This window comes from Onychomys torridus, chromosome 2 (genome assembly GCF_903995425.1).
Source record: "Onychomys torridus chromosome 2, mOncTor1.1, whole genome shotgun sequence".
NCBI classification, from domain to species: Eukaryota; Metazoa; Chordata; class Mammalia; order Rodentia; family Cricetidae; genus Onychomys; species Onychomys torridus.
The window spans coordinates 159,248,465-159,271,363 of record NC_050444.1 but is presented as its reverse complement, the minus strand read 5'-3'; the positions used below and the strand labels follow the sequence as shown (position 1 = coordinate 159,271,363).

At 50.4% G+C, this 22,899-nt stretch overlaps 3 protein-coding genes across 3 annotated transcripts in view; 1 reads left to right on the top strand and 2 right to left on the bottom strand.

Moving 5' to 3' along the window:
* The window catches only part of Clcn6 (chloride voltage-gated channel 6), a 39,637-nt gene extending 35,810 nt beyond the window's left edge, over positions 1–3,827 (top strand). Inside the window, exons 21-23 of the mRNA XM_036177160.1 lie at positions 169–276; positions 365–490; positions 2,526–3,827. Of these exons, the coding sequence (XP_036033053.1) occupies positions 169–276; positions 365–490; positions 2,526–2,606 (315 nt within the window). The 3' untranslated portion in view covers positions 2,607–3,827. The remainder of the gene's footprint in view (positions 1–168; positions 277–364; positions 491–2,525) is intronic.
* Positions 3,828–7,479: 3,652 nt separating this feature from the next.
* Nppa (natriuretic peptide A) lies at positions 7,480–8,897 on the bottom strand. The gene is made up of 3 exons (XM_036179892.1): positions 8,672–8,897; positions 8,244–8,570; positions 7,480–7,748 (listed from the first exon to the last, which is right to left on the bottom strand). The coding sequence occupies exons 1-3, from the start codon at positions 8,789–8,791 to the stop codon at positions 7,737–7,739; spliced, it is 459 nt and encodes a 152-aa protein (XP_036035785.1). The 5' UTR covers positions 8,792–8,897; the 3' UTR covers positions 7,480–7,736.
* Positions 8,898–21,030: 12,133 nt separating this feature from the next.
* Positions 21,031–22,535, bottom strand: Nppb (natriuretic peptide B). Its single transcript, XM_036177020.1, has 3 exons — positions 22,109–22,535; positions 21,679–21,901; positions 21,031–21,204 (listed from the first exon to the last, which is right to left on the bottom strand). The coding sequence occupies exons 1-3, from the start codon at positions 22,232–22,234 to the stop codon at positions 21,188–21,190; spliced, it is 366 nt and encodes a 121-aa protein (XP_036032913.1). The 5' UTR covers positions 22,235–22,535; the 3' UTR covers positions 21,031–21,187.
* Positions 22,536–22,899: the final 364 nt, after the last annotated feature.

Sequence of the window (22,899 nt, the reverse complement as noted above, 5' to 3'; positions counted from 1 at the left end):
TTTGCTATTGGGCTGTCTCCTCCTTAGCACCCACTGTGGCTGTTGTACTGTCTGTCCCCCTGGGTGGCCTATGACTGGAAGATATTAGCATAGCTGGGGAGGTATTGGTAATGACCCTCCTGGCAGCTGCTGTTTGTTGCAAGGATACTATTTTGGTCGTAATTGCAGAGTGCCAGCCAGCCACGCCTTTCTTATGCTGAGATGGCCGAGGACTATCCAAGGTATCCAGACATACATGACCTGGATCTCACACTGCTGAATCCCCGGATGATTGTGGTAAGGAGGGCTGTTCCTCGGGGCTGTCCCACATGTTCTGTCCATACTTATCCCAGGCTGTGGATGATTCTTGCTTTCTCTTCTGCAGGACGTCACCCCATATATGAACCCTTCACCATTCACTGTCTCCCCCAACACCCATGTTTCCCAAGTTTTCAACCTGTTCAGAACCATGGGCCTGCGCCACTTGCCTGTGGTGAATGCAGTGGGAGAGGTGAGTGGGTTGGGTGGAGGAGAGCAGAGCAGTGTCCCTGGCTGCCTCTGGTCTGTCCTCTCACCCTGTCCAGCAGGGGGCACCCCGTGGGCTGCCATCCATTCCTCCATTGCCTGTTCTTGTCTCTGCTCCAGGGCTCATTTCCTCCCAGTCTGTGTTCCTTGGCTCCTCCCGCCTCTTAGGGCATTTGTAGCATTAATAGAATTGAAGGCGAAGTTCTCAGAGGGTTTTACAAGATAGCACACCCAGTGATCTCTTTCGCAGACTCTTCCATCATTTCTTTTCAGAGGTAATTACATTTGTGTGGTATGTGAGCACAGCTTTGTGGAGTTGGTTCTCTCCTTCCTTCCACCTTGAGTGGATTGAGTTCTGGGAATTGAACTTTTGTCACTGGGCTTGCATGGTAAGCATATTTACCCACTGAGCCATCTTGTCAGCCCAACTTACTATTACTTTTTTCTCTTTTGGTTTTTTCCAGACAGGGTTTCTTTGTGTAACAGCCCTGGCTGTCCTGAAACTCACTCTGTAGACCAGGCTGGCCTTGAACTCACAGAGACCTGCCTGCCTCTGCCTCCCAAGTGCTTGCTGGGATTAAAGGTGTGCGCCACCACTCCTGGCCCAACTTAACCTTTTAATTACATAGCTACTATTATAGTATTATACTATATTGTAGCAAAATAAGAAAACACAAATGAAAGGAAGCCCTTGTCCCTGCCCTGCTGAGGTCACTGCCATGTCAACTTTCCTGTGCACAGGTTCTGTGTCATCCACAGTGGGTTTTCCCGCAGGTGCTCACCTCTGCTGCATGGAGGCAGGGACTCTGCCATTGAGCTCAGCACTCCACCTGTGCATAGTCGAGCGTCGTGGCTGGGTGCTCCATTTTCCCCGTCCTCCTCATCTAGCTGAGTGTTAGTTCCCTTTGGAAGGCCTTCAGTACATGTCACCAAAATGACCCTAAGAGGAAGTAGTTCCTCTTTAAAGGGACAACCTGCCTTCCCTCCATCCTTCCCTTCCTTCCCAGACTGGCCTTGAACTTGAGGAGTCCTCTTGACTCAGCTTCCCAAATGCTGTTATAGGTATGTGCCACCAGACTTGGCATGTGTCCTGTTTAAGGACATGCGCTAGCAGTTCTTTGTCAACTTGATGGAAGCTAGAGTCATTCGGGGACAGGGACTCGGAGTTGAGAAAATGCCTCCATGCACTGGGCTGTAGGCAAAGGTTTGCTTAGTTAGGGATCCATGTGAGCAGGCCCATCCCATTGTAAATGGTGCCATCCCTGGGCTGGTGGTCATGGGTGCCGTGACAGAGCAGGCTGAGCAAACCATGAAGAGTCGATAAAGAATACTCTTTCACGTTCTCTGCATCAGTTTCTGCCTCCACCTCCCTATCCTGTTTGACTTCCTGGGCTGACTTTGCTCAGTGATGGATTATAATGTAGCTGAAATAAACTTTTCTCCCCAATTTGCTTTTGGCCATGGCATTCTGTCACAGCAATAGAAACCCTAAGACAGGACATGACGCACACTGGGGTGCAGCTCAGCGGTAGAGCATGTAATAAAACACAGGCTAGTTCTGCCAGGCATTGTGGCACACACCTGTAATCCCAGCACAGCACACAGGAAGATGGCAAGTTCAAGGTCAGCCTAGGCTGTGTTATGAATGAAACCCTGGCTCCACCCAAACCAAAAACAATAAAAGAAAGTCTGGACCACATACAGATCTGTGTTGGGAGAAAGCAGGGAGCTCTTCCAAAGGGGCAGGGTCCCTTTCAGTTACCCCCTTCCCCTGCTCCCACTTCACTCCCACTTCACGGCTGCTGGTTCCTTTGTGCAGCTCCATCTGTCCCCATGCTTCCTGAGAATAGGAAATCTGTGCCATGAGCACGCTAACCCTGTCATGTCCTTACACTGTCCAGGTCCCAATTCTCTTTCTGTCTCTGCATCCTGGGGTACATGGCAGGGACCGTTCTCCTCACACCCACCCTTACTGGTGGGCTGGACACTCTGGTGACCTGGGTGTTTTCTCCTTGTCCTAGATCGTGGGGATCATCACACGACATAACTTGACGTATGAGTTCCTGCAGGCCCGGCTTCGGCAGCACTACCAGACACTCTGACAGTTGAGCCTGGCTGCCGGCCGCCAGCCCACTCTCCTACAGACGCCTCTGCAGGTGGCTTGCTCACACACTGGCCCCCACAGCTGGCATGAAGGCTCCCAGTCACCCACTTGCCCGGAGTCCTGGAAGATTGGGGTCAGAGGTTTTGGGGATGTGTTGAGCAGAAAGTTGGAGTTTTACTAACTTCCTCAGCAAGAATTTTCCGTTTCTTGTTCCCCAGGCTCCCCTGAGACATCAGGGTAAAGTCAGGCTGGGTCCTGGGTAGACACTTGGTACTTCTCTGTTGTTGTTTCTCAGAGAGCCCAGCTGTAGCCCAGATCCTTCTGGGAAGGGTGTGGACGGAGACAAACATTGGGGATGTTATTTGTGTGTCACGTTCATTACTGAGTTCAGGAATTGGACCCTGAGAACTGTTGCCCATGTCTGGGAGGCCCAGGATCAAACCCAGGACCTCAGATACACTAGAGCTCTCTCTTCTTTATTGATATTTCTTCTCACCTGTTTCCTAGGAGTGAGCACGTGCTCTGCTCTCGCCCTGTGGCCTGAAGCAGGCCCACAGAGCACTAAAACCCCAGTCCTCCCCTCGCTGGAAGCATTCAGTAGCCCATTCACCAGTTCCACCTGGTCTCCCGGTAACTCATGGGCTCCACCCATTCTCAGTTCATTCTCCCCACAACTATTGGACTTTCTAAGCCTTCATCTCTCGTCCTGGTGGTCCAGCCACAGCTTTGTCTTGGACTCATTCCCAAGTTAACCAAAATTGAGGAGCCCCCTGACAGAACCGCTACTCCAAGCCCTCGTAGCGGTTGGCATTTGGAATCGCTCTACAAGCTGGCAAACAGGCTGTCCTGAGCCAGGGCCAGTCAAAGGTTCGCCTCCTCTCATGGTCACTGCTCACACCCTGCTCCCACGCCGCTTCCCACTCAGCCCTCTTACTGAGGACTTGAAGAGGAATTTGTGCAGCTGCTGGTCTCAGGGGTAGGGAGTGGGGTACTCTTGTCCCTTGTGCCTCACTGGTTTTTCATGGCTTCATTCTCCCCTGGCTGCTGGTCCTCTCTGAGTTGGCATCTCAGTGAACACCCAGGTAGAGACATCAACACTCATTTTCCTGCAACCTAGGCCCAATGGTAGGTGTTCTTTGGATACCAGGTGACATTCATTTGTATTCCATGCTGTTTTTTTCTTTGTTTTTTGAGACAGGGTCTCTCTGTGTAGCCTTGACTGTCCTGGAACTCACTCTGTAGACCAGGCTGGCCTTGAACTCAGAGATTCACCTGCCTCTGCCTTGTAAGTGCTGGAATTAAAGGTGTCCACCATCATCACCTGGCACACTAAGAAGTTGCTGGAAGGTGTGCATGCCAGGGCCTGGCCTCTCACGCCGGGGCCTCTGGGCCTGGCAGAGTCTTCTGATCAGCACTTGGGAAATTGCTCCCTGACCTCAGTTGGGGTTACCTTGAATCTTTGCAGCTGACTGCGACCCTGGCCCTCTTCCTGATTTGCTTATTATCAGAACAATCTGTTTTTCAGGTTCTGACTTGTGAAGTGGGGGTAAGGATTGAAACTCCCAACAAGTAGTTGGAAATAGCCCTGCTAAGCAGGGTTGTGTTTGTCTGGCTGCCTGCTTCATTTTATGGCTGACTTGAGTGCCTGCCCTACGGTATTTCCTTCAAGAAGGAAACCAGTTGCCCACACCAAGAGAAAAGCATGACACACCACAGAATCGTCTTCCCAGCCTGGTGGGTTTGCAGAATAGCAGACTTCAAGGACCTGAGCCCACAGCTTCCTGCCTCCAAGCCAGCCCTGGTGACCGGTTGCAGTTTGTCTGTCCTGTGCGTGTTGAGTCACCATCTGTTTAACCTAGAATAGACAGGGTATAGATACTTCTACCTTGCAGCTTGAGCCCATGCCTGTCTAGGACACTCGGTTCCTGGCCCCTCCTCCTAAACCTGCCTATTCAGAAAAGTCCAAAGACAAACAGCTTTTTGCTTGTGAACTCTAACTCTAAGCCTTGGACCCCTTCCCCCACAGCATATCCCTTGGAACCAGCAGCTCAGTATCTCACCTGCCACAGTTCAGTGCCCGAGCCACCCCCCCCCCCCCCCCCCCCCCCGCCCAGTGTCACAGGACCTTGTCAGACACAGCTCCATGGAGGGACACCTGAGGTTGGCTCCAGGCAGTTTTCCTGGCTTGTTTCTGCACCTAGGCATTTGTGTGGCTGCCTGGTCCTGCTGTGGGAGTTTGGTATTTTATGAGCTGTCTGCATGTGACCTTGTTAGGCAGTTCCAGCTGGAATGGACACTAGCTTGACTCAGCCAGCCGTGTGACAGTTTGATGTAGACCTTGGTGACAAGAAAGCTTCCGGAAAAGCCAGCACAGCCCTCCTGGCCCAGCGTGTTGACATGCAATGTTGCCCTCAGTTCCTGTGGACCTCAGTGACTCCAGTCCCAGCTTCCGCCTTTCTGTTTGCACTGTTTGTTTATATGGTAACATCAGCTGATTCCATTGTGTGGATAAATTGTATCTTTTTTAATTTGTAAAAGTCTATTTTTATTTGACCCTTTGGAAGGTGGAAGTTCTGTGGTAACTTTAAGAAGTCAGAATAAAATGTCTGCACCTTCTCCATAGACCTTGTCTCCATGGGGCTTTCCAGGTTTTCATTTCATTCCCACTTTGAAGTAGGGAAAAGCTAAGGTGCTAGAAGCAGTCTGTTTGTGAGACGGGGTCTTCTGTAACCCAAACTAGCCTCAGACTCACTGTAACGAAGGATGGCGTGAGCTGTCCTCTTCTGCTTTCTAAGTGCTGGGGTTACAGGCATGTGCCATCATGACAGGCATGACCTCTCTGTCACTGCCTGTCCCAGTTCCTGTCTGTCTCTGAAAGCGTGGACTTAGTCCTGTGGCCCTTCCATGGCCCCCATCCCTGATGCTATCTGACTCACCCATGAACACTAGTCCTTTGATCTGCACCAGGGCGAGAGTGGACAGTCTGTGGGGTTCTGAGTGCCTGTTTCAGGACTCACCCGGCAGCCAGGAGCCTGACAGCAGCCAGCAGACTAGAAACCCTCAGTGCTCTCTGTGTGTGCGTGTGTGCGTGTGCGTGTGCGTGTGTGTGTGTGTGTGTGTGTGTGTGTGTGTGTATGCGCGCGCGCACAAACACTTTCCTGCATCTGTCAGCTCCTTGCTCACCTGCCCCTTATTTGACAGGAAATCAGCTGCCCATCAGGCCCCTCCTGCCTCAGCTCTCTCCAAGTCCTAGGGGCACTTCATACCTTGTGTGTCCCTTTCTGTCCCTTCCACTCAGTGGCAACCCTTTGTTATGACAGCTGGAGGTTCCTTAGCAACTGGGACTCCCAAGTGCAGGCCTGAAGCTTTCCTGTCTCACACTGTCCTCGTAAATTGTTCTCCACGGACTGTTTCTTGTTTGTTGACTTTTTTCTTTATTTCTTTTTACACCTACTGATTTGAGATCCAAATAAGGGGGGGGGGGGTTGGTTGGTTTTTGAGACAGCATTACTCTGGTAACAGCCCTGGCTGTCCTAGAACTCAATTGGTAGGCCAGGCTGCCCTTGAACTCACAGAGCTGTCTACCCACTTACTGGGTGCTTTGATTAAAGGTGTGTGCCACCATGCCGGGCCCAGATGGCATTTTGATTGGGAGTGGTTGAAATTCTTCCTCCACCAGCAGCCCCCCACTGTCCGCATCTGGCCTTGCCTCCCCTCCACATGTGTGCACCCCACTACTTGGTTTCTTCACCCCATTTCTGTACAACGTGCCCAGGACACAAGCACACAGCCGCACACACTGTCCTATTGGAGTTAGAAGGTTCACTGTGATGTCGCTTGTTTTCCTGGGCCTGTGACCTCGGGGAAGAAGCAGTGTCCACAATTAGCCTTGAATGTGTAGGATGTAGAGAGCACCAGATGGTGGCATCCTGGGTTAGAGGCCAGCAGAAGTGAGTAGAGCAAGGTGAGTATATGGGTGAAGAGGGTGTCGGTGTGAGAATCTGAGGCAGGGACGCATGCCCAGGGAAACGGGCAAGAAAATAAGAGTCCCTCTTTGTTTAAAAGGAACTTGGTGTCCTGATCTCTCCATAGCATGGCGCCTAGAGCAAGGCAGAGGCAGGCAGGTCTCCCTGAGTTTGAGGCCAGCCAAGGCTATACAGAGAGACCAAAAACAAACAAACAAACAAACAAACTGCTGCTTCCTGGTGGCTCTCGCCTCCATGCAGTGTACAATTCAAGCACCACAGTCTTGGGTTAGGGAGGCCATGGCTATTTTTCAGATGCATTTGGCTCCCTGAGTTTGACTTCCAGCCCTGATTGATGGACACAGATAGATAGGCAGAAGTGCACCGGTATGGTGTTTGACAAAGCATTTGAACTTGCCACTCGTCAGCCTGGAAGCCTTCCTTCCCTGCCCTAGCTGTGTGACCCACCCTCACTCATTCTTGTCCAAACTGAAAGTGTAATTCACACCACAGCAGCTGGTACTCAGATAACAGGAGGTCTGGACAGTCCCTGGTTTGCTAAACGCTCCTTAAAACCACCCAGGCTGTAACAAAAAACGTGGGAGGGGTGCAAGAAATTGTCTGCTGAGCACAAGTGCCATTACCTGTCATCAGGAAAAGGTGTGTTTGTGTTTTCTTTTTCATGAATTAAAAATAAATAAACTTTCGGTCTGGGCAGACTTTTCCGCGGTCTGTGATTTAGGCTGGAGTGAGCAGCAGTGTGTTGAGCACTGTGTGTTGAGGCCCCCACACACTCACCAGAAAGAGTCAGGGAGGGAGAAATGACAGGAAAGGACAAGGTGGGGGGACACCAGGGAGCTGGGACAGAAGTGAAAGAATCACCCGGACCTCGGCTTCTGTCCTTGGTGCTGAAGTTTATTCAGAAAAATGTTTTCCAACTGCTTTCCGACAGGGGTGAGGATCTACCTTAATATGCAGAGGGGGGAGGGAAAGCCCACTGGAACACTCGTCTACATCTAGTCATGACAGATGAAGACAGCAGCAGCTCCAGGGTGTTCGCCACACCTCAGTGACAATGAGACCAAGCTGCGTGACACACTGCGGGGGCTTAGGGGATTCTGCAACCTGCCCCAGCGGGAATCTGGTGCTTTCCTCCCTGGCTGTTATCTTCGGTACTACAAAGAGAAAAAATATATTGGTTTGGTGATCTGGCTTTACCATGCTAAGCCATTCAGCTTGACCAGTGACTAGCTATTTCCCATCAGCCATAGTCCAGCCCAAAGGTCCTGTCATAAACTAGCAAACAAGTCACTCATCAGCATTAAGGCGGGCAATCTTTGTTCATTTCATTTAAATCTGCCAGGCTCTGGGACGAACACTAGCTGCCAATCAGCAATGCAAAGGTGACTTAGTTTCCCAGCTGGTGGCTCAGAGGCTGCAGCTGCTGCTGGCATTGTCTTGAAACTTCTGGAACATCCACCACAGTGGGACAGAATACTCAGTGGGCAGCTGGGAGACAGTGATGAGCAGAGGAATAAACACTGCTCTGGTTTCTCTGTCACCAAAGATGCTCCCTTTAGTATTCCTTGGCATAGTTTGAACCTTAACAAGACCATAGTTTGCTCCCCGTACCCAACCTCCGTCCCATTTCCCTCCACAGCCCCTCTTACCCGGAAGCTGTTGCATCCTAGCCCGCTCTGGGCTCCAATCCTGTCGATCCTACCCCCAAAACAGCTAGACCGCCGTAGGCTCCGAGGGGCAGCGAGCAGAGCCCTCAGTTTGTTCTTCAAGAGGGCAGCTCTATCCGAGGGGTCCCAGGGGCTGCGCCCCAGGGCACTCCCATCTCTCTGAGGTGAGTTGACCTCCCCAGTCCAGGGAGGTACCTCAGAGAGAGAGCTAAGTGAAGCTCCAGCATCATCGTTCTGCTCACTCAGGGCCTGTGGGGGCACAACCTCATCTTGTAATGGCATCTTCTCCTCCAGGTGGTCTAGCAGGTTCTTTACAAAGGAAAAATAAATGCAGGGAAAAGGGGGGTGTCTCAGAGGAACAGACTCAGTACCAAAGAGACCCAGTCTATGCCCCCACTTCCTGGCCCTACCTTGAAATCCATCAGATCTGTGTCAGACACTGCACCGTACACAGGGTTCGCTCCAATATAGCCTGGAAGCCAAAGGGCCAGAAAGAAGAAGAAGCCCATGGTGATGGAGAAGGAGCCCATGCTGGCGTGGCTCAGGGCACGATCCGATGCTTGCTGCCTCTGCTCCCTCCTCTCCGGGTTCTCTCTCTCAGCTTTTGCTCGTCACTGTCTCCCAGCTGCCCAGTGCCTCCTGTTTTTATAGCCCCCAGCTCTCTGAGAAGGCAGGAGGGCTGGAGCCCTCCCCATTCTGTCACTTGCAGCGATAAAGCGATGGAGTGAGGAGCCAGCAGAAGATGCCCTTTTAAAGTTATCAGTTCAGCAAAGCTTGTCACAGCCCCTTCGCCTTGAGCATCTCCAGTACCCCCCACCCCACCCTGGACCCTCAGCTGCAAGAGCCACATTCTTGCTGATTTGCCTCAAGAGGCCCCCACTTCAAAGGTGTGAGAAGAGCAGAAAAGAGTCCTTGGTTATCTTCCCGGGGCTCGCGCCTCAGGATTCTTTCTCCCTGGCAACAGGACCCATGCAGGGAAGCAGAGGGTGACGCTGGCCTGCACCCAGCTCCCCCTGCTTGCAGCTCAGCTGTCAGGGGCTCCAAATAAGGGCGGGAGGGGAGGAAATGACAGGCAGCTGGGAGGCCAGCTAGACTGGCTAGGGAGTGCACATGCTGGAGCTAGCTTCACACCTGATTCATCAGCCTCGTGGGTGGACCTCTGGCCCCAGACAGTCCACCTCCACCCTAGATGTCCGTGTTAGCAGTCAGGTGAAAGAGTTATTTTATTTTAGAGTATGAAGTCAGCCAGGAAGCCAACATGATACAGGCCCTAAGAATTCAGCTAGAAGTGTAAACGCCAAGGGATGTTAGAAGAGCATGTTTCCTCTGAAGCTCATTCTCCCTATCTCCCAAGACTTGCGTCCAAGGTGCAAGGCGACAGGTTTGAAGGAGTGCACCGCTTTTCTTTCTTGGCATCGCTGTTTTCCGAAGCTCTGACTCTGAGTGTGAAGTGTACAATGGTCCCACCTTCCCAGAGAAATAGACAGAAGAAGTGAAGGAATTGAAGGGGCTACACAGTTCTCCCTCCATAATGTCCTTCACGACCTCCGAGGCCAAGGAAGTGAGCCATGAAGGCCTTGATTCCTCTGCACCCTCAGGAGCATGAACAGGCAGTCTGTCTTTAAGGCGTGCTCTCTGTACTTCAGTGTTACCACATTCAACACGGTGTGTGCTTTGTGTGTCTGACAAGGATGTGTGTCCTCTGCTGCTCTCTCCTTTCTGGCCATCTGTGGGCTGCAGCAGATCTGAGTTCAGCACCCACATGCTCAGATTCACTCCTAGCACTCATGTATGGACGGCTGTTTTCAGGAAACCTAGTTCCATCCTCAGCTTTGCCAACCCCGTGGCTGCCTGGTGAAGTTGCCGTGTGGCCACAATGGCTGGAGGTCACAAGAGGTGTCTGTGGTGATATTCTCTAAGATAGAAGAAAAAGAGAGAGAGACCTTTGAGAAAGCTGGGGATTGTAGGCAACTAATTTGGGTTGGCCAGTCTCTACTTGAAATCTGAAATCAATGCAAGTCTACGTAGGAGCTCTGGGTGCAAACCATCGCCTCCAGATGAGTCCCTGGGATGCGCTCACTGCTTAATTGTGAGGCTGTGAATTATTATTAGCAAAGAGGACTCAGCCAGCATCCTTACTGGGGGGCTCAGGCTCCTTGCTGTGTGTGTCACATGACCTATCTCCTGGAGATGGCCTTTGAATCAGGCAAAGACTTGAGAATGGCTCAGAGGCAGGTGGCCTCTGAGGTCTGCTGCCGCTTTTCTGTCCTGTGTCACATCTGAAGTCTGTAGGTGGCCCTAGGAGAGCTGGAGTTCTGACTGGTTGTGCTCCAGGAGGGCAGTTTCAAGGCTTGCCCATCTTCTCTGGTTAAAGTCAAATTTCCAGAGTGGAACAGGAGAGGTGTGAGGGCCATTCCCTGAATGTCTGTGTTCTCAGCGTTTGGTTAAGGGGCAGGGATGAAGGATGCTCTGAGTCCTCTCCATACCTCTCTGTTGCCATATTCTGCACTGTGTGTGCTTTGTGTCTGACAAGTGGAGGATCCCATCACCCACTCAGTCCAGTCCTTATGAGGCCTTTGATTTGAGCCCAAATGGAAAGCAACTCAATATGATGTTTCTTTCCATGTCTCTGGCCATGCTCCACTTTAGGGTGTCCAAAAGCCAGCCATCCTTATAGCAGTGATAAAAAGCAAAGGCATGTGGGGGGCTGGGGCTAGAGAGATGCTTGGTTGTTTAAGCATGAAGACCTGAGGCTGAATCCTCAGTACTATTCACAGAGCTGGCCATGACTGCATGCACCTGTTAAGCCCAGTGCTGAGAGATGGAGTCATGAAGCTCCCTGGAACTTGCTGGCTGCCAGCCTAGCCAAAAAGCAAGCAAGCAAACAAACAAACAAATAACAACAAAAACAAAAACAAATCCCAACTTCAGGTTCAGTGAGAGAACTTGCTTTATGGCAGTGGTTCTCAACCTTCTTAATGCTGTGACACTTTAATACAGTTCCTCATGTTGTGGTGGCCCCCAGCCATAAAATTATTTCATTGCAGTGGGGCGTGGTGGAACATGCCTTTAATCCCAGCACTCTGGAGGCAGAAGTAGGCAGATCTCTGAGTTCAAGGCCAGCTTGGTTACATAGTGAGTTCCAAGACAGTCATGGCTACATAGAGAAATCCTGTCTCAAAAAAAAAAAAAAATTCATTGCTACATCATAACTGTAATTTTGCTACTGTTATGAATCAAATATAAATATCCAATTGTAGGATATCTGATATGCAACCCCCATGAAAGGTTGAGAACTACTCTCTTATGGAAATATGGCGAAGAGTTTAAACCGGACACTTAGTGTTCTCCTCTGGCCTCCTCTGACTCCCCTGTGCTTTAGGGGTGATTACCTCTAACAAGGAATCGACACTTTTGCTAGGCCTTGTGGCACACACCTGTGATACTAGCAATCTGAAGCAGAGATGGAAGGATCAGTTCAAGGCCATCATCAGCTACACATCAAGTTCAAGGCCAGCCCAGGCTATATGAGACCCTGTCTCCAAAATAACAAGACCAGGTCTGGAGAGATATCTCAGTCAGTGAAATGCCTACCTTGAAAGCATGAGGACTTGAGCTTGGATCCCCAGCACCCACATAAAAGCCAGACTCATTGAGAGACTTTATCTCTGAAAATAAAGCAGAGGCCAGTGAGGTGCTTGGTAGGTAAATGTGCCACACCAGCCTGGCCACCTGAGTTTGATCCCTGGAGTCCACATAAAGGTGGAAGGAGAGACCTATATTCACAAAGGTGTCCTCTGACCTTCACTCAAGCACCATGGCATCCATACACACATCACATACACAAAAATTATTTGATTCCGTTTTGGGTTTGTTTTTTAGAGACAGGGTCTCACTATGTAGCCCTGGTTAGCCTGGAACTTACTATGTAGATTAGGGTGGACTTGAACCCACAGAGATCTGCCTGTCTCTGCCTCCTGAGTGCTGGAATTAAAGGTATGCACCACCACCATCAGAGGGACATTGTGGCACATATCTTTAAACTCAGCATTCAGGAGGCAGAGGCAGGTGTATCTCTGTGAGTTCAAGGCCAGCCTGGTCTACATAGTGAGTTCTGGGGCAGCCAGAGATATATAGTGAGACCATGTCTCAAAAATACCAAAAAAAAAAAAAAAAAAAGAAGAAGAAGAAGAAGGAGGAGGAGAAGGAGGAGGAGGAGGGGAAAAAAGGGTATGCACCATCATGTTCAGATACAGTAATAATTTAAAATAAATAACATGGACAATAATCAAGTCAACTTCTGACCACCATGCACATGCACACACACACACAAAGAATAGAAGGAAGGAAGGGAGGGAGGGAGGGAGGGAGGGAGGGAGGAAGGAAGGAAGGAAGGAAGGAAGGCAATATTTCTTTCTTTCTTTCTTTCTTTTTTAGAATATTGAGGTAACTGGAAGTTGGCAGTGGAGACAGGTTCCTGACTTGGTACAGCTCTATTGCATCACTACTTCCCTGAAGCAAGTGTTAGGGGAGAGGAAGTGGACAGTGTGCCAGTTCGCCACTGTTACACAAGCCCCTGCATTAAGGAGCCAAGTCTGCTCTGCATGGCTGCATGTTGGTGGCTCAGTATTCCCACAGCTGCAAAGAATGGAGATAGTGACTCAGGCTGCTGTCACCGCAAGCCTGCAGGGGCAATATCTCTTCTCAAACTCTGGCTTGTGGCCTTTGAGGCCTCAAGTCCTTGCTGCCCTCTGGCAGTGGCCTGGAGACATCAGCTCCCTCCTCCCTGGGCCTCTCTGTAAAGAAGTAATGGGTTCTCTTTAAGTCAAGCAACACAGAGAAAGGCTGGGAGAAGGAAGATTCATGGAAGACACAGCTCCTTTGCAACCCCATCTTAGCAGTGGCATCTGTCACCTTGTGCTGTATTCCATTGCCGTCTCTAGGCCCTGCTTGGGGTCTAAGGAAGGAGGAATTACGGTAAGGCCTGAGTATCAGGAGATGAAGTGTCCTGGGGAGGGGGCACATCTCAAGAATAAAGAAGGAAGAACAAATGTAAAATAACATGTGACCAGCTGGCTACAGCCTTGCAAAATCTCCCTAGTACACTGGGTAAACATACTGGGCATCTCCTGAGTCCACAGAGAGCTGCACCTTGGAGGAGTCCCCTGGGAGAGAATGGGAGGCCAGTACTGCCTCGGTTTCCCCAGGCTGAACCAATAGAGCTTCATAAAGGATGGGGCTGAAAACCAACCACAGAAACCTCTTGTCTCCATTCTGGAGACTAGGGGCCTGAGACAAAGGTGCCAGAAGGGCCAGGCTCCCTTGGAAACCTGCAGGAGAAACAGGCTTCTTCCAGCTGCCAACTATCTTTGGCTTCTGGCTGTATTGTGCCAGTCTCTGACACTGCCATCCTCCCTCTGGGTCTTCTTCCTCTAAAAAAGCCACCAGTCACACTGCGGTGTGTGTGTGTTCGTGTGCATGTAAGGGGTTTCTTGTAGCCCAGGCTGGCCTCTGAGCTCATGGTGCAGCTAAGGATAACCTTCAACTCCTGAACTCTGTGTCCTCTTGCCTCCACCACCCCAGTCCTAAGTCACAGACTTTTGTCACCATGCTTGGGCTATTTTGTGCTGAGAATAGAACCCAAGGCTTCCTGCATGTTAGGCAAGCAATCTACCCTCTGGGCTACATCCTCAGCCAGAAGCCAGTCCTAGAAGACAGGACACCACCCTCTGCCATTAGTTATACCTATACTGAGCGCTTTGCCTAATATGGTCACATTTGGAGGCTCAGAGTATTAAATTTTTCCTGTTTTGGGGGGGCATAACTAACCCCTAACGGGCACTGTATAAGCAGGGCCTTTCCCATCTTCTGTCTCTCGCTGGTATAAGCCTCATCTCTACCCATGGCAGTGGACTTTCCGGGATCCTATCCTGTCTCCAGGTTTTGGCTGGGTTTGGTCTTTCTGTGAGCTGGCTTGTCGATTTCTCCTCACCAGGCAAGGCCAACTGAGGGGCCTTTTGGGTATGTGTGGGGTGTGATAGCAGTCCTGAGTGCCATATCAGCCACAGAATTTACTAGAAAACCAGAGGTGTGAGCAGGCAGAGCAGATAGGAGTCAGCTTCAAGACACCCGTTTCCTAGCACCGAGTACACAGTGTATACACACCGATTCTTTAGAAAAATACTTTCTGAATGACTGAATCAATGTGTTTGCTCTCTTTAACTCCCCATACCCAGTCCCCACCCCATCATATATACCCAAATGCCTCCCGAGAGGGGAAGTCACTCTCTAACTGAAGTGTAAAGGTTATATCAGACCTTTCCTCTGACGCTCAAAGTAGCAGATGGGGGATCCGAGGGAGGGCAGGATATGTAGGAAACTGGTACGGCTAAATGGTGCTAGGGTCTAAAATAAACCAGAAGTGAGAGGAGGAAGGAGGGAGCCAGTGGGTGTGGAACCTCCTTGGGTGGTCCAGCCAAGAAGGATTCTAAGGGCTGCCTCCTCAAGGGTGTGGTCCTGGGCAAAGGCTTAATCACCAGGGAGTATCTCCCTCTAGGCTTTCCTAAACAGGAAATGGACTCAAACGCAAGTGGTTTATTTTAGCTGTGAGCGAGGGCAAGCGAAAAGTCAAAAACTACTATGGACAGCAGCTGCTCCAGCCCCACCTCCCCCAGAGATCTCCAGACAGGGGTAAAACCTGGGCCGCTGTGATGAGAGGCAGCTGGTTACCTGAACTCTGCGCCTAGTACATGTCACTTCCCTGTGCTGCTGCTGCTGCTGCTGCGGGGAGCCATGTGTGCTCTGAACACCAGGGGAATCCTCCAGCAAAAAGTGCAAGGCTTAGCCAGGCAGCTGTGGCGCACGCCTTTAATCCCAGCACTGGGAAGGCAGAGCCAGGCAGATCTCTGTGAGTTCAAGGCCAGCCTGGTCTACAGAGTGAGATCCAGGACAGGCACCAAAGCTACACAGAGAAACCCTGTCTCAAAAAACAAACAAACAAAGTACAAGGCTCAGGTAGAGATGTGGCTTAGTTGGTGGAGTGTCCATCTAGCGGTTCACAAAGTCCTGGTTCACTCACTCATCAGTGCAGCACAACCAGGTGGGGTGCCTCACACTAGAATCCCAGCACTCAGAGGTGGAGGCGGGAAAGTCAAAATCCTCCTGAGCTCTTACAGAGGGAGTTTGAGACCAGCCTAGGCTACTTGAGACCCTGTAACAACCCCCTTCTCACCGCCCCCCCCCAACACGTGAGGTTGGTAAAGTTTTTGTGGCACAAGACTGAGGATCTGAGTTTGAATTGCAGCACCCCCGTTAGAAAAAAACGGGTGCAGGTCTGGAAAGACGGCTCGGTAGTTATATTTTGGTTGTGAGCCTAGCCTTTAATGGCTGAGCCATCTCTCCAGCCCGGCTCGATAGTTATAAACACTTGCAGAGGACCTGGGTTCAGTTCCCAGAACCACTTAGCGGCTCATAATCATCTATAACTTCAGTATTAGAGGACCTGATGCTTTTTGTTTGTTTGTTTTTGTTTTGTTTTGTTTTTCAAGATAGGCTTTCTCTGTGTAGCTTTGGAGCCTGTCCTGGAACTCACTCTGTAGCCCAGGCTGGCCTTGAACTCACAGAGATCTTCCTGCCTCTGCCTCCCGAGTGCTGGGAGGTGTCCCCTGATGCTTTCTTTTGACCCTGTGGGCACCAGGCATGCATGTGCCGCGCATACGTACCTGCACTTACACTAAATCTTTAAAAACCAATAACAAAACAAATCGGCACTGGGGAGGTAATGGAGATGGAGGATTCCCAGGAAGTACTGGCCAGCCAGTCTAACTGAATCAGCAAGCTTCCAGTTCAGCAACGGACCTGTCTCCAAAATTAGAATTGAATGAAAGAAAAAGACACTTGACATTGACCTCTGGCCTACACAAAACACACACACACACACACACAAACACCCCCACACACATGTACACATATACACACCTCATATCCTCACATGCACACTACACATACACACACACATATACTACACGTACACACACACAAACACCCCACACACACATGCACACACATACACACCCCACATGCACACTACACATACACACACATATACTATACATACACACACACAAACACCCCCCCACTTGCACACACATACACACCCCACATGCACACTATACACACACACACACACACACACACACACACACACACACACACACACTCACACAAGCTCAGGGCCAGCATCCGGCACACACAGCAGTGTCACAGACAGGAGAGAGGGAACCACTGCCCAGTCGTGCACACAGATCTGGACCTGCTTTTAGGCATTTCTGACAATCAGCTCCATGGGACGGTCGGCCACTCATGGGTGGAACTGCCAGGCTAAGGTAAGTCAGTAGATGGAAAGTCCTGGAAGACAGAAATGGAGAGCTCCATCAGGAATGGAGACCAGAGGCCAAGGTGTTGGTTTGGCTCTGGCTTGGTGAGAAGAGAAACACGTTTTATTTTTCCTTGCCACACTTCGTCCTCAGATGAAACTGCCACAAGGGGTGCAGACAGGACTCCTTGAGAGTCCCAAATGCAGACATGACCAGAGCATTCCAGCCAATGCTCTGTGTCTTTAACACCCAAGGCTGGGCAAAGCTGGCCTGCCCTCCATGTCCTCTTTAAGTGGTCTTTAGCTCTGAAGCTGTGGGCTGAGCCTCCTCTGGTCTGTTCCACAGACCATTCTTTCCTAGAAAGATCTGAATGATAGATAAATGCTTGTGGAGACACAGAGCATAGCAGCTTGAAGGGAACAGGGTGATGACGAGCAGCCAGGAAAACTGAGGGCTGGTGCAGCTCCAAGAGGAAACATTAGGAATGCTGGAGGTGTTTGTGTGTGTGTGTGTGTGTGTGTGTGTGTGTAATTTCAGTGGGTTCCTGATTAGGAAGCTCTTTATCTGCTTACTCTGCTTTTTCGTTCATTTTTGAGGAAGGGTCAGGACCTCAAGCTGGCCTTGAACTTGCTCTCTTAGCTTGCCTTCCACAGCTGGGATAAAGCACTATGACCAGAAGCAGCTTGGGGAGGGAAGGGTTTATTTGGTTTACATATACCCATCATAGTCTGTCTTTGAAGGAAGCCAAAGAAAGAACTTAAGCAAGGCAGGAACCTGGAGGCAGGAACTGAGGTGGAGAGCATGGAGGAAGAATGTTGCTTCCTGGCTTCTTCACCATGGCTTTCTTACAGCACCCAGGACCCTGCCCAGGGGTGGCACTGCCCACAGTGGGCTAGGCCCTCCCATACCAATTAGTAATCAAAAAATGCTCCAATCGGAGGGAGACATCTTCACAGTTGAAGATGTATAGATCTTCTTCTTCCCAGATGACCCTGACCCACGTCAAGTTGACAAAAACAAACAAACAAACAAACAAACAAAAAACCAACCTTAACCAGCATACTCACCATGTAGCTGAGGAAAGCCTAGAACTCTTCATCCTTTACCTCCTGAGTTCTGGAGTTATAGACACACGTAGCAAACAAGGCTTATGGGACCCCAGGGGTCAGACTCAAGGCTTCTGCTCCCTAGGCAAGTACTTCAGCAACAGCTACATCCCCAGGCCCTGTTCCAATTACCTGTTTGCTTGTTATTTTTATGAATGTATGGTGCATGTATGGGTACATGCTTGTGTATATGCCAGTGTGTTGGCATGTATGTACATGCGTGTGAAGCCCAGAGGTCAATGTGAGGTACTGTCCTCGAGTGCTCTCTACTGTAGTTTTTGAGACAGAGTCTCTCATTGAACCTGGAGCTCACAATTCAGCTACGCTGGACAGAAATAAGCCTCCTACAGATAAATGCTGCCATGTCCAGCTTTCACGTAGATGCTGAAGATCCAAACTCAGGTCCTTATGCTAATATGACAGGCACTTGACCAACTGAGCTATCTCCTCAGCCTCTCTACTATGATTTTCTTTATTATTCATTTATTTATTTTGTTTTTGTTTTTTATTTTTTTGGACAGGGTGTCTCTGTGTAGCCCTAACTGTCCTAGACCTCTCTGTGTAGACCAAGCTGGCCTCGAACTCACAGAGATCCATCTTCCTCTGCCTCCCAAGTGCTGGGATTAAAGGCATGCGCCACCACTGCCCAGCTACTAAATGCACTTTTTTAATGCATGTAGTCTGAGGATTCGGTAGAGGTAGGAAGTGGCTGTGACTTGCTCCTTTGTCTCTCTGATCTTTCAGTGTTTACCCTCTATCTAACTCTAGGTTTTTATTATTAAGACCAATTAGGATTCACACTACACCTGACCCCTGTTTACAGATATGCCCAATTTCCTGGAAAAAGTTAGACATCCCAGCTATGTTTGGGAGTGAAGATTCTGGAATGGATGAGCAGAGGAGCAGACTGCGAGCAGGCAGTGGCCCGAATGTGGAGTTCTAGGATGTCATGCATGTACCCACATGTATCCAGTCCACTAGCAAGCCGAGGTCCCTGGCTTGGGAAAGAGTGCTGGGGCAGTGGTTAGAGCCTGGGTCAGAACATGGCTCCACTGCTCACTTACTTCATGACCCTGAGCAAATCACACAACTTCTCTGTGCCTCAGTTTCCCTGCCTGCCAGAGGAGAGGTGTGTTCAGCTTCTTCTCAGAGTCATAAGGACTGTCCCAGCTGATGGAACTGGGCCTGCCTTGTTAACGAGACCTTTACCCACACCAACTGTTAGCTGTCTTTTTGCATCAAGAACATCAGACGAAGATGACTCACAAATTCTTGGAAATTAAGCTACTCAAAAACCTCACTCTAAAACAATCTTAACTTCTCTCATTAGATATCCACAACCCTGAGTGCATGCGGGATCAAAATGAGAAATCACACAGAGCCACCTCTCAGTCCTCTGTCATTCCAATGGACACTCTCCAAAGCTCTGCTGAAGGCCAGGCAGATGTGGCAGCCACTCAGCTGACCCCTCATGTCTCAGGGTGCCTGACTTTCCTGAGTGGCAACACTGGCCATGAGGACCTGACCTTTGGCCCTCAGCTGAGCTTAGGGGATATGTGGTATTCAAAGGACAGGTTTCCGGGACATAAGATGGAGGCACAAGACACATAGAAAAGACGACACTGAGGCCAGGAAGATGGCTCAGTGGGTAGAGATGCCTGCCGTCCAGATTGATGACCTGAGTCATCAATCATCTCCAGAAGCCTGGAGAACCAACCCTTGTAAATTGTCCTTTGACCTCTGCACGCAGGCTGTGACACGTGCATGGCTCGCATGGCTCCCACTCCAATAAACAAACAACGGTAGTTTAAAAAGGAGAGAAGGGTGGGCTGGGGATTTAGCGCAGTGGTAGAGCACTTGCCTAGCAAGCACAAAGTCCTGGGTTCGATCCTCAGTTGTGTAAGGGGAAAGGGGGTAGACTAAAAGAAGCGGAGGAGAAGGTTTAGGAGGAGCTGGGGGCACAGTGGTGCATGTTTTTAATCCCTGTACTTAGGAGACAGGGGCAGGGGGGTCTCTGTGAGTTCTAGGCCAGCCAGAGCTGCATAGTGAGACCCCATCTCAGCAACAGAATCCCCCCCCAAAAATACCCAAACAAAAGAATGTTCACTTTTTGGGAGGGGAAGGGAGGAATTGAGACAGGATCTTATGTAGCCCAGCCTGGCCTTAAACTCACCATGTAGCCGAGGGTCACCTTGAACCCTGAATCCTCCTGTCTCTGCCTCCCAAGTGCTGGGATTACAAGCGTGTGCCAACCACATCACAACTTCAACCCAGTTCACACATGAGGATTCTGAGGGTCATCTCCTTTCTCTAGGGTGACAGAGAAGAGACAGTGTATCTTCAGGGTAGGGGTATCCAAAAGGCTGGGCTCCTCTCAGGCCCCTGGAACCTTTTGGGTTGAGGCTAAGAAGGCTCTTTTCTCAGACGACATCACCAGGAACTGAAGGTTTTGATGCTGAGGTTTAGGGTAGGATGGAGGATCCACTCACATCAAAAAGGCTGTGAGCTAGCATCACACACACATTTGTGTACACATATGCATACATAGTGCAGGTACACACTTATACATGTGCACATACATGCATACACACACCTGCAAGCACATACACAAATGTGAGCCCTTAAGCACACACACACACACACACACACACACACACACACACACACACACACACACAGCCTTCATCTCTGACATTTTTGTTGGGTTTTCTAGAAACAACAGCAACTAGTCAGTTTGATGATGGAATTCCAGGCAAGAGAGTGGGGCAAACGCCAGGATGCCAGTCCTCACATTGTTCTGCACCCAGGAGTCAAATACACGTTTTGCAAAACAGATTCTTTGAAGAGTCTCGAGTGTTTACAGTATGGATTGATATCTCGCAATGTTAAAAACCGGGAAGGAAAGGAAAAGCCACCACCTCTCTGGCCCAGCCCTTGAGCTGTGTCCTCATGCCACCATTAAGATTCCTTGGGACCTTGCAGAAAATGCATATTTGTGGGGTTTGTTTCTTTTCATATTAAGATGAGAAACTGGAGTCAGGGATAATGGCACGCCTTTAGTCCCCACACTCAGGACGCAGAGACAGGAAGATTTCTGTGAAGTCCAGGCCTGTCTGTTCTACAGAGTGAGTTCTAGGACAGCCAGGTCTATGTCGAGAGACCCCTATCTCAAAAACAAAACAAACAAAAAACCCCAACAAACTAAAAAAGGCGAGAGACTGATAGACACACGAGGAGACAAATCCTTTTCAAAGCAAGAAATATGCTATGTTTATTACACCGTGAAAAGTCTGTGCTCAAAGGTAAGAAACAGTCTTGTAGAAAACAACCAAATAAATAAATAAAAATAAATAAATAAATAGGATCACTTCAAAAGGGGGTCCCAGAGTTGGGGGAAAGAGCCCCAGGTGGAGTCAGAAGCAGGCGTCTGCAGCTGGGAGGTCTCCTAATACCGCTTCAGCACTACAAGAAGAGACAGGGGTGCTGTCAGATGGGGAGTGGGGTGGGGGTGGGGTGAAACAGGCCGGAGCTCGATGTTGAAGTTTACAGCTCTGGAAAAAGCTGTCTCCCTGGGCCTCAGTTTCTACTGTAAAGTGGGTTGATTGTACCCTTTGCCTTTGACGGGTTAGTTTGGAGAAAACGGAGGGGAAATGCTCAGAACTCTTCCTGTCCTATGAAGGGGTGGACACTCAACAGGCACTCTGAACCCCGAGGAGCGTTTGACCCCTCTGACGGAAGGTAGGTGGTGACCTGTGAGGGTGTAATGAAGCATCCAGGTGACATTTCCTGACAGGTTGCCTTGGTCCTGAAAACTGTCAGGAAGGTGGAGGGCTGTGCAAGTACCTCAGATAGCAAACCTAGGGGCCTCTAATGGCGGCATGCGTGGGGGGTGGGGTGAGGTGCAGCTTGCTGGAAAGTGGCGAGGTGGGAGCTCACCATTGCAGCCCAGACGACTGACAGAGCCGATCCGGTCTATCCTGTGCCCAAAGCAGCTCGAAGTATGCATCTTCTTGGAGCTGCGAAGTCTCTGCAGGATCTGGAAGGTGCTGTCTTGAGACCTAAGGGTGCTTATGGGAGATGCTTTTGTGGTGTCTTGGTCCTTCAGGAGCTGCCCCTGAGGCACCTCCTCTGCCTTTTCCTTCAGCAGATCCAACAGCTCCTGTAATGAGATGACCTAGGCCTCAGACACACCCACCTGGCTCTCCCACTCCTCCATGGTGCCCATTGGTTAAGGGTCCTGCTACCCAGTCTTGCTGCTTCCTGGGTCTTACGGGGCTAATTCCCAAAGGACATGCGGCCTTTTCATTGCTCCTGCCCCAACCCCTTAGGCAGACCCTATCTGTCCATGCAGACCCTCAGAGCTTACCTGCATCTTGACTTGTTCTGGAGACTGGCTAGGACTGCTCAGAGGGTGGGAGTGACCTCCTAGCAATGACAGAGACAGGAAAAGCAGGAACAGAATCATCCGGGACAGCACCTTCTGGAGATCCATGCCGCAGTCGTGATGAGCCAGGCTGCTGCAGTGCCTTGTTCTCTGTCTCTCTCACTCTCTGGTCCCACCTCCTCAAGCTGCTGGCTTCTTCTGCCACGGAGCCTCAGCTTTTTATCCTGGGGCTGAGTGTCCGGCCAGCCCTCTTATGGAGTGGGGGTGGGGTTATCTCTGATTTATCAGTCACATTCCTGCCTGCTGAGCTCAAGGCCTGAGAATTCACCCCTCTGTGCCCGTGTGGAGTATTCGTTGTGGGTGGAGGCTGTGGAGAGTGGGCCTTGTATAGAAATGGGCTGGGCTAGGGTGGGAGAGTGCGGGACACTAACACGTCCCTTTTTCCTGCTCCCTTCTTTCATGCAAAAATCCTGCTCCACCCCTATTGGAAATGGCAAGGAGAACCCCAGCTTCCCCAGCCTTCGGGCGAGTGTGGAGCTTATGGGGTGACTCATTGAAAACACTCCCAGACAACACCCACCATCACCAGCCTCCCGGGGGAGAGTGTCCTCAGAACCTGTAGTCCCTGCCTGGCTTCCTAGCACCTGGCTGCATGGCTGGACCGCACCGCTTCCTGGCACTGTCCTGGTAGCTGTCCGTGGTTCTGATCTCAAGTGTGCTTCACACAAACTCTCCCACTCTCTCCACAACCAGGCCAGAAGGATCTACGTGAG